General features: G+C 44.1%; 1 protein-coding gene across 1 annotated transcript; it reads right to left on the bottom strand.

Moving 5' to 3' along the window:
• Positions 1 to 7,385: 7,385 nt before the first annotated feature.
• Positions 7,386 to 10,564, bottom strand: LOC142483128 (uncharacterized). The gene has a single exon (XM_075583193.1). It carries the CDS (start codon positions 9,563 to 9,565, stop codon positions 7,754 to 7,756), a length of 1,812 nt encoding a protein of 603 aa, XP_075439308.1. The 5' UTR covers positions 9,566 to 10,564; the 3' UTR covers positions 7,386 to 7,753.
• Between the last annotated feature and the right edge of the window lie 378 nt (positions 10,565 to 10,942).

Raw genomic sequence — 10,942 nt, forward strand, 5'->3', positions numbered from 1 at the left:
CTCAGTGGGAAAGTGCCTCCTCTGCCTTAGCCACACCCTACGCGTTTCGTCATCTATCACGCGTAGGGCGTGGCTAAGGCAGAAGAGGCACTTTCCCACTGAGAACCTTGTATCACGGACTAAGACGAACGCAGGTTGTGAGAGGCTAAGCCAGACAGAAGAGCGGGCACATCTCTATTTCCCCTGGTGGTGCAGCAGCCAGAAGCAGGCAGGCGAAGGCTTTGGTTCCCGGAGGGATTTCCTTTTGCGGGGCACCAGACCGGGAGGACGTCACTTCCGGTGAAGGAGACCGCGCCACGTGTGTGTAGGAGAGGACACCATTGCTGATCCGGACGCTACCACTGGCTTATGAGGGCCTATCTCATAACTGCACTTATTACCGTTTCATTTGTGAGTGGGCATTTGTCTGTTTTTAATGTTCCATAAACTGATTGTTATACTTTAATGCACTAGGTGTGCGCCTGTTTTTTTTCTTCTTATATATATATATATATATATATATATATATATATATATAGTGGTTGACAAATCACCAAAAAATCTACTCGCCACACAAAAAAATCTACTCGCCACCTAGTACCAAACATGTGCTGCTTGGGCCAATATTTACTCGCCCGGGGGTTAAATCCACTCGCCCGGGGCGAGCAAATGTATAGGTTTGTCGAACACTGTTAATATATATATATATAAGTGTCAAAAGGAGTGCTACTGGACGTGGCTAATTGTATAAAACATGGAACAGAGAAGTCCAGAGCAACATTTAATGTGACAAAAATATACAGTGAAATACCTATATATCTCTTGAAAAAGGGTCATTTAGTTAACCCTTTGGCCAAAGCGTATTAGCCTGTGAGCCACTTTCAAGGCATGACCATAATATCACAGGTCCTAACACTAACTGATTAAAATCCTTATTTACCTCTATAATTAGAGGAAGGATGGTCCTGGCATTGAACCAGTCGCAACCAGCTGCATGAAAAGAAAACCTGCTTACTTGGACAGTGGGGAGGGGTGAGCTGTAAACCCTGGGTGGGAGAAGCCACTAACCTCCAAATGTTATACAATTAGCCACGCCCAATAGCACTCTTTTTGAGATATATATATATATATATATATATATATAGTGGTAATTCTGAGAGCTTGCTGGGTATCTGTGTGTTTGTTAACTTTGTCAAGCTGGTCTCAGCTGTTTTGGAGGTTAGTGGCTCCTCCCACCCAGGGTTTAAAGCTCGCTCCTCACCACTGTCCAAGTAAGCAGGTTTTCTTTTCATGCAGCTGTGTGAGGATTCGCCATCCTGGCAGTCGCAGACCGTCTCCTCACCTCAACAAGCCTTCCATGATGGATACCCAGCATGCGTGGTTTCATGATCCCAGTATGCGCGCGCGGACCTTGCGCACTCTGTACAACCGCCCGTGGATTCAGACCCTGTCCCCATCACTATCACACGACGTGGACGTTCGGCCAGCCTCCCAGCTGACGCATGAGTCAGGCCCCGCCCTCTGATCTCCGTGACGCGCGTGGGTCATCGCGCGACTGGCCCCGACCCTCTCTGGTCCCAGGAATCGGCGTGGGAGTGACGCACGCTCTAAACGCTGCCCCTTGGCCTCAGTGATTCATGCAGGACGGCGCGCGAACAGTTCCACCCTCAACCCTGATTAGACTGCATCATAGGGCACACCTGTGTGCACCAGCAGCCAATCGACTCTCACTTACTGGTTCCGCCATGGCTAGCTATTGGAAGCTCCTCCTATATATACCCTCCGTCTGCAGTCAGTGATTGCTGAGCATAGTCATTGTAACGTCCTTGCCACATCCTGGTTGCCACATCCTGGTTGCTAAATCCTGCCTTGCCTTGTATGCTGTTTAACCTCTTGTTGCCTGAACCCTGCTAGCTCCTTGGACTTTGCTTCTCTCTACTCCTGATCTGGCTTGTACGATGATTCTCCAGTCTGCAGTCCTTACCTTGGCAAAGTACTCCAACAATCCGACATTCTCCTATCCTGAACCTGGCTACGTACCCAGACTATCCGATACTCTCCAATCCTGAACTGGCTACGAACTACGACAATCCAAAACTCTCCACTCCTGAACTTGGCAAATACCTTAACCATTCTCCAATCTATAACTCTGACCTGGCTTGAACGACTACTCTACATCCTAGGTGCGCCCGCATGGCTGTGGGTCGGCGTTAACCAATTCCCTTCCTCAGCACCGTGGTCGCGCTTCGTTTGTGAAGAGCTACGTGTTACAAACTGGTTGCAACAGGTTCAATGCCAGGACCATCATTCCTCTAATTATAGAGGTAAATAAGGATTCTAATCAGTTAGTGTTAGGACCTGCGATACTATGGTCATGCCTTGAAAGTGGCTCGCAGGCTTATACGCTTTGGCCAAATTACCCTTTTTCAAGAGATATATATGTATTTCACTGTGTATTTTTGTCAGATTGGATGTTGCTCTGGACTTCTCTGTTCCTTGTTTTATACAATTAGCCACATCCAGTAGTACTCCTTTTGACACTTACTGTAGTGCCGACGAGTATTCTAAAACAAACCTGGGACTATCCCCAACAAGACCCAGGTACATGCTGGGTACATGCTGGGTACATGCTGCAACATTTCAGTTACATTTCTGCAGGCAGACTAATGGCCCTTCAGATTAACAGCGGTGGTCCCTGGCAGTCGCATTCAAACTGAATGGGACTGCCAGGGACCCCTGCTGTGTTAATACGATGGGCCATTACTCTCTGCAGAAATGTCACTGAAATGTTTGCAGCATGTACCCAGCATGTATCTGGTGATAGCCCCAGATTTTCCAAGGCAAGTTTAAGGCAAGTTTTAGAATACTCGTCGGCGCACCTGTATGTACATATATATATTGTGGTAATTTTGGGGGGTTTCTGAGAGCTTGCTGGGTTTCTGTGTGTTTGTAAACTTTGTCCAGCTGGTCTCAGCTGTCTTGGAGGTTAGTGGCTCCTCCCACCCAGGGTTTAAATCTCGTCCCTCCCCTCTGTCCAAGTAAGCAGGTTTTCTTTTCATGCAGCTGGTTTCGAAAAGGTTCAATGCCAGGACCATCCTTCCTCTAATTATAGAGATAAATAAAGGGTTTGAATCAGTTAGTGTTAGGACCTGCAATATTATGGTCATGCCTTGAAAGTGGCTCGCAGGCTTATACGCTTTGTCCAAAGGGTTAACTAAATGACCCTTTTTCAAAAGATATATAGGTATTTCACTTTGTATTTTTGTCACATTGGATGTTGCTCTGAACATCTTTGTTCCTTGTTTTATACAATTAACCACGCCCAGTAGCCCTCCTTTATTTTGGATGAGGAGTCACCCTATTATTAAAAAAGACTAATAGGTCTGATTTGGGTTGTAAAGGTATTAGAACTAGTGACCAAGTATATGTGACTAAGAAAGGATTACCATGACAAAAATCTGGATGGTCTGTTTGACTATCTGGACATTACTTGGATCCAACTTTTTTTTTGTATATACTGTATGAGCTATACTGTATGAGTCCATTTACTGACTGTTTAATAGTGAACTCTATAGTGAGCTAAATGCTAATCATTGACCATCCGGTCTTATATGTACATTATCCGGAATCTTTATGGGTTTTTTTTTTACCCAATTCGTTCAATTACTGTACTATAGCTGTAAGACGAAGTATTGATATTAACTTTAGTCATTAGACTCCAGTCTAATTATCCAAATCAGCTCTGGATACATGATCAACTCCTTATTCCAAGTGGATTTATTAAGGATTAACTGGTATCCTGTGTTTACTTTATGTTTATGTATTTAGTTCACTGATTGGCCATAGATTCTATCCTACCAATCTGTATATATTTTTAGAATATTATTAATTAAAGTATTTTAATTCACACTCATTTTACATCAGACATCATAGAATGCATTCTATATCGATTTCTTTCTCCATTTATCCTTTTTTCCTATTGCACCTGTGTCCGTTTACATTTCTATATAATTAAGTTGAAGCGAGAGTCCTATCCCCATCTTTCCCTTTTCCCATATTAGATACTGACCAAACATAAATGTGTCTGCATACAATCTGCTTCCAGCTTTTCTGAGTGTCGTTGACTCTGAACTTCTATAATCCAGGTTTGCATGTGTAAAATGCTTAATGCATATTCATTCTTGAAAAAGGGAAGAATAGATTAGTAATATTCTGGGGTATATTTGTGTAGCAGACGTGATAATGAGGTAATAGCTTTCATCACTGAATTAGTAGGCTCATGAAAATAAGCTCATTTATAATACTGATATCTAGAGTTTAACTTCTTCACTGACAGAGATCTCTGCAGTGCTGAATTCCCTAGCCGCAAACAGAGTTAAGAAAATTATTGTCAACAGGGAATCTGTTTAAATCTATTGTAAACTATTTTACATTCTTTGTGTCTATTAGGATGTTCTTTGCCTCTGTTGTATAGAAATATACGTTTTAGAAGAAGCAACATGGTATAAAATTATTGCAGGGGAAATTTTGTACAGTACTGCTCACTTACAACATATTTGGATTTCTTGAAAAACTTAAAAGACAAAAACAAAATTGCGTGCAGTACAGCAAAATTGTATCAGCAAAATGTCTCTGTTTTGGTCCACAGTGTTTATGTATCTCACGAGACATAGAACTGACTTTCCCCACTTGACTGACATTTATGTTAGTTTTAGTCATTCTGAGACTGCCATCGGAGAAACAGTGCCAGTTGGGCAGTTAAAAACACTGTTTTAATTTCTTTTTAGAAACTGGAAAATGTCTGGTACAGTACCTAACTGACATCACTGAAAATTGGAATGCCAGATGCAATCAGAGAAGGGTGCTGTTGCCAGCACAGCTGTTGGCAAAGGACTACAACTCTGATCTCTTCTGAAGAGAAGCAAACTATCAGTCTAAAGGACCTATTCTAGTAGCATAGATAAGTGACTTAACGCATGTAAAGTGTACTTTGCAAGCGATGTTGCATGTATAGCTATCCAGTAAGCCCTTTTCGCACGTTGCTCCGACAATCCGTGCGGTAGGTCAAGTAAAGCTAAAATTTGCATTTTTTTGTCAGTAATTGCTATTCAAGGAGCTCTGACATGCAAATTGCAGCTGAAATACTCGTTTTTTTTTAACACCACCTAAAGGGTTGCGAGATAAGATTGGTGATTTGCATCGGATGGAGTATCCTTTATTTTTTCTACAATGGATTGAAACCAGAGGATCTACGAAGCTGACGTCCTTTCATTTCATGTCCTGGGAGAAAAATAACAGCAGAGCTTCATTACCTTAGTGGTTAACTGCTAAGGTAATGAAGGGGTTAAATAGCAGTACCTGGTTTGTTGGTAGTAGAGTGGGTTGGGGGAGGTTGTAGTTATCCTGGGGAGGGTGGTTTGGTCTCCCATGTGGGTAATGGAAACGGTTAACCTCTTAATTACCATCGTATTTACTACCCGTTAAGGTAAATAAGGAGTTACTGGCCAATAGATAATGTTTTAATGTAAATGTTGGTGCCTTTGAAAAGGAGGACAAGGGCTAGCATGAGGGTGGCCTTAACCTAGCAGGGGTAAGTACAACTTTTATTTACTATAGGATGGCTGGCTATTTATTGTTTTTGAATCAGCAAAATGTTGCCCATTTGCCCATTGCTGTGTTTGGTGAGGTTGGCTAATAGGGCTTTTTCCCATTCCTGTATGATGGTGGGGGGTGAAGGCGTTAGTTGACCTGGAGTGGGTAGTTAGGCCTCCCGGATGGGTAGCGAGAGGGGTTAATGCCATCATTAGCTTAGTGGTAGGAACCGCTAAGCTAATGCAGGGATTTAGCCAACCCGTAACCATCCAGTGAGGCTTAACTACAACCTTCACCCACCCACTCTACACCAACAAACTGGGTACTGGCAGTTAGCCAGTATGGGGTGTTGGTATCTTCTGCAAGTTTAAATCTCCTGGTCACGTGACACGGGACATTTAAACTTGCTGGAGATACCAGCACCCGATACGGAGGCCTGTACCTCAGGAAGCAGGGGATCCTTGGACCTGAAATGAATGCAGTTCAGCTCCAGAAACCCCCTGCTTCAATCCTATGTAGTACAAATAAAAATGAAAACAGTACAATCGCCTGTAAGAGCTGTGCGGGGAGATGCAGCGTCTCTCTGTTCTCTCTGCGCAGCGCTTACAGACTGAGGGACGAGAAATCGCATGTTCAGCTCATTTCAATTGTAAATCAAATACAAACTAGTGTGGTATGTCATTTTTGTAACAAACTGTATAGAAAATGCGATTTGCTTCAGTGAATACCGGTTTTCACAAATGTCATACCATGAACTAGAAACATGCCAACACGTTCAATGTAGGGGGCCTACTACAATAGGCCCCGGAGTCTAAAATTTCTTTTTTTGAAACAACATTTAGGACTGGACACATCAAACTAAATTTAAAAAAATAAATTTTAAAAAAATCACATAATAAAAACAATTAGCATTTTCATCCATTGATAATCACTGTGGTCCCCAATTGGGGCCTAGATAGCCACAATGGCAATCAATGTAGATCTTAAAAATAAATTTGATTACTTACCCTACCCAGGATGAAGGCCATCCTCGTCTTCATGGCTGAAGCCATCAGGAACATATCTAATAAAAGGTTGCTGCCCAACCATAAAAAAATAAATCATAAAACACTCAGTCTGAGGCACGACTTTCTAAGGTAGATAAAGCTAATCAGGATAAATTGTTAAAATATGCCAACGACCCTGGCCTGGATGGGTTTACAAATTTCTACTTTAAAACATTTTCCACCCTCCTAGCCCCATACATGCTCAAAATCTTTAACACCACTCTAAAAGACACACAATTTCCACCATCCATGATGCGGGTTCAAATTTCCCTAATTCATAAATAAGGGACAAACCCAGCAGAATGTAGTAGCTATAGGCCCATCTCATTGATAAACTCGGCCATCAAGATCTTTGCAAAAATTCTGGCAAATAGACTGAGCTAATTTATGCCTAATCCATGGAAATCAAGTTGGTTTCATCCCAGGATGCCGAGCCACTGATAACACAAGAAGAAGATATTGACCTTATACATATTGCCAAAAACACCAAACTCCAATCAATACCTGTCACGGGGGACTCCTGTGGCGGGTAGGATCTCGGTGGCCGGAACAGCACGAGCGTAGTAGGGGTCACAAGCAGAGGTCCGAGGCAGGCGGCAGGTAACGAAGTCAGGTACAAGCAGAGGTCCGAGGCAGGCGGCAGGCAGCGAAGTCAGATACAAGCAGGGGTCCGAGGCAGGCGGCAGGCAGCGAAGTTAGGTACAAGCAGAGGTCGGCAACGAGGAGACTGGAACAGGACAGGCGGGGCAGGACAGGGACTAAGAATAGGGAGCAGGGACTGAGACCGGGGAGCAGGAATAACCAGGGACAAGCCAGATTACTAGCAAGGGCTTTTACTGTGAGCAGACTCAAATACAGGTACAAGTACAGGAAACAGGTCAGGATCAAAGACAGGCATGAGCATACTGTAGGAGTCTGACTAGCAAGCAAAGGCAAAACCAACAGACAGGAAGCAAGCTATAAAGGACAGAGAGAGGAGCAACAAGAAGACAGACAGACAGACAGAGGAACCCAGAGCCAACAGAAGGCGGCAGCACACCCAGTGGACAAAGAAGCTATGGCTAGGCAGGAGGTCTAGGCGATCCTGACATTACTCCCCCCTCTCAAGAGCGTTCTCCGGACGATCCTCCAGGCTCTTACCGGAGGCCTTGATGAAACGGCGACTTAAGGTGACCCACCTCTGGTGGCTTGTCAGTGGGCAGAGGGTACTCCAGATCATTGTCGTGCACAATCTGGAAGTTCTTCACAGATGCGTGTGTGACACGCCCGTGGAAGTTGAACACGTAAGACTGAGTGTCATCATTCCACACGGGGGCCTTATTGTGCAGCTCGATGATGTTCTCCTGACACTTGTTCTGCCATTTAGACAGCAGGCTCTCCGAATCATTGTGTGGCTGGAAAGGGATGCGCTCGTGATTGAAATTCTTTCCGGGAATGAGAACCGCCATCTTCCGGGGACCCTTAAACCCGAGGACGTTAGTTTCATAGCAAATAGCCGCCAGTTCTTGCCGGGACGCTGCATTCTCTGACTGTCCCTGAGCCCTGGCTGGGCTAACACCGCGGTCAAACACTGTAAACTTGGTCCCCATTAGGTTGGATCGGAGTTTGCCAGTAAAGCTGCCCGCCTCCCGGGACATGTCGGTCGGATCAATAGATATCAAGTAGTTGGACGTTTTACTCTTCTTTCTCTTCCTCCCAGCGAGAAGAAAGAGCTTGTGGTTTTCGTCCCGCTCCAGGTGCATGTAGTAGGTGGGGTACAGTCCTCGGTCCATCACTTTCTTGTCTCGGCTGATCCGACATCTGACGGTGACACCGCGTGGCGCGGGGCGCAGAACAAACTCCTTCAGGTCGCCCACTTCACCCATGTCTCCAGGAGGACTGAGAGGGGATGTCTCTGTGGAACCAGAGTCTGAAAGAGACTTTCTGCTGGAGGCAGAACCGGGCCGTGCTCTCCCAGACCTCTCCTCCTCCAGCGAGGCTCTGGTTATGCTCAGTGTGACCTTCAGCTCCTCATGCTGTTCTTTGGGGACACACTGGGTACTCAAATACTCTTCCAGCATCTTTATCTTGTAGGCAGTCTGGAAACTTTCCTCCTGCAATACTCGCTGTCTCTCTTCAGCATTCACCCATCTCTCCTTGGCGTCCTGCAGATGTGCACGTAGTTCTCGCAGCTGACTCTGCAGCATATTCTCTGCCTGAGTGCGCCGCTCCAGGGAGACACGTTCCTCTTGCAGCACTCTCTCTGCATTCTGCAGTGCTGTCTGCACATCCAACTTTTCCTGGGCCAACTGCTTCTTCTCCTCTCCTAATTCATGGAGTTTCTTATCTCCTTCACTGACCTGGACACAGAGATTCTTGCACTTCTGGGTTACCATTTCAAAACTGCTATTTAATCCTTCGAAGATCTCTCTCAAAGAACGTAGTTCTATGTTGAAGTGGCAATTCTTCTCCTCAGAGGCTTCCAGTTTTGCGCCAACTTGAGCCATGAAACTCTGGTACTGCGCATTATCAGCATAGGCCTTCTCCAGCTTACTTGACAGGATTACCCTGTCCCTCTCCAACTGCTCTCTTTCTTTCTCCTGGAGAACACACTTAGCAATTGCTGAAGATAGACAGCTTTGTAGTGCAATCTTGGCCTCTTGCTCCTTATCTAAACGTTCATAAAGACAATCAATCGCTTTCTGTGCAGCTTGAAGCGTCTGAGTAGGAGCATCTTTCTTCTCTTCCACTATTCTTGGGCTACGTCTGTGAGTTGCCTTAAGCTGCAGCATATCTCTTTCATCAAATGCAGACTCTGAGGTTAAATTTTCATTCTTAATTCCTTCTGCAACTTCCACAGTAATGCCTCCCTTCTTCTTCTTCTTCTTCTTCCTTGCTTTGAGAAGTTCTGAAGAATCAGTGGTACTGTGTTCACATTTACTGCTCAAGACTGTTTGAGTGGGAGCCATAATTAAACCACACTTCCCAAGACACCAGTAAAGAGGAAATGTGTTTTTAAAACAGAAGCATTAGAATGAACAACAGGAATATTAGACACAGAGAGACACAAGATAGGAGAGCTGACCCTTAAAGACTTTAACATCAGTCACAGAGATTATAAATGCAAGGAAAAAACATAGACAGAGAAACCTGCAGTTATATCTGAATCTTTAGGCATTAGGCATAGGGATATCATACAGACAGAGAAAACCTGCAGTTACATCTAAATCCTTATGCATCAGGCGTAGGGATATCATATAGACAAAGAAAACCTGCAGTTGAATCTGAAACTTTTGATATCAGGCATAGAAATATCATAGACAGCAGGAAACTAATACAGAGAAAACTTATAGTTAGATCTGAAACTTTTGACATTGAACATAGGAATATCAGATAGAGAACCCTGCAGTCAAATCTGAAACCTTTGATATCAGGCGTAGGGATATCAGACAGACAGAGAAAACCTGCAGTTACATCTAAATCTTTATGCATCAGGCGTAGGGATATCATATAGACAAAGAAAACCTGCAGTTGAATCTGAAACTTTTGATATCAGGCATAGAAATATCATAGACAGCAGGAAACTAATACAGAGAAAACTTGTAGTTGATCTGAAACTTTTGACATAGGAATATCAGACAGAGAACCCTGCAGTCAAATCTGAAACCTTTGATATCAGGCGTAGGGATATCATATGTTGCAGAGAAACAAACTTTAGGGGAACTTGCAGGTAAACCTGAAACCTTAGAACCAATCATATGAAAAACTACAGATTGCAGGAAAAATCACAGTATGCAGTAACAAAATAATAGAAGCACTCTTGTCCTTTGAAATGGGGACCCTGTGAACAGCAGTGGTCCAACCAGGGAAAGCAGCAAGCCAAGGCAACCGTCCCAAATAGAAATGTGAGAGTCTGAAAATCTGCAGTGGCCCACCCACAATGCAGAGACAAACCCCTGTCCAGGTAATGAATGTCTCAAAATGGCAAAACCAGGTACTGCAGGGAAGGGTCTTTTTTGTAATAGGGAATTCTTTTTAGGGAGAAAGTGGCACAAAAAACCCAGCAGAAACCTTTGCAGCAACAAAACCTTCAGGGTCCCAACTGGGATTTAAAAAGAAACATTTGAAATGGGAACCCTGTGAACAGCAGTGGTCCAACCAGGGATGCAGAGACCAGACTTGTCCAGGGGATGAAAAGTCAGAGTCTAAAAAGGTGGCAGCAGGTACTGCAAGCGTTAACCCAGGCACTGCACAAAAAGAAAAATCTCAAAGAAAACTGCAATTGTCTCTGCAGCAACAGTTCTAGTCTCAGAAAAAAAATGTTTTTTCGTTATGAGCGCAATAAT

This window comes from Ascaphus truei, chromosome 2 (assembly GCF_040206685.1).
Source record: "Ascaphus truei isolate aAscTru1 chromosome 2, aAscTru1.hap1, whole genome shotgun sequence".
NCBI classification, from domain to species: Eukaryota; Metazoa; Chordata; class Amphibia; order Anura; family Ascaphidae; genus Ascaphus; species Ascaphus truei.

Excerpts from the sequence above, each read along its gene's own strand:
- LOC142483128 (XM_075583193.1), bottom strand. The coding sequence starts at position 9,565 with ATGGCTCCCACTCAAACAGTCTTGAGCAGTAAATGTGAACACAGTACC.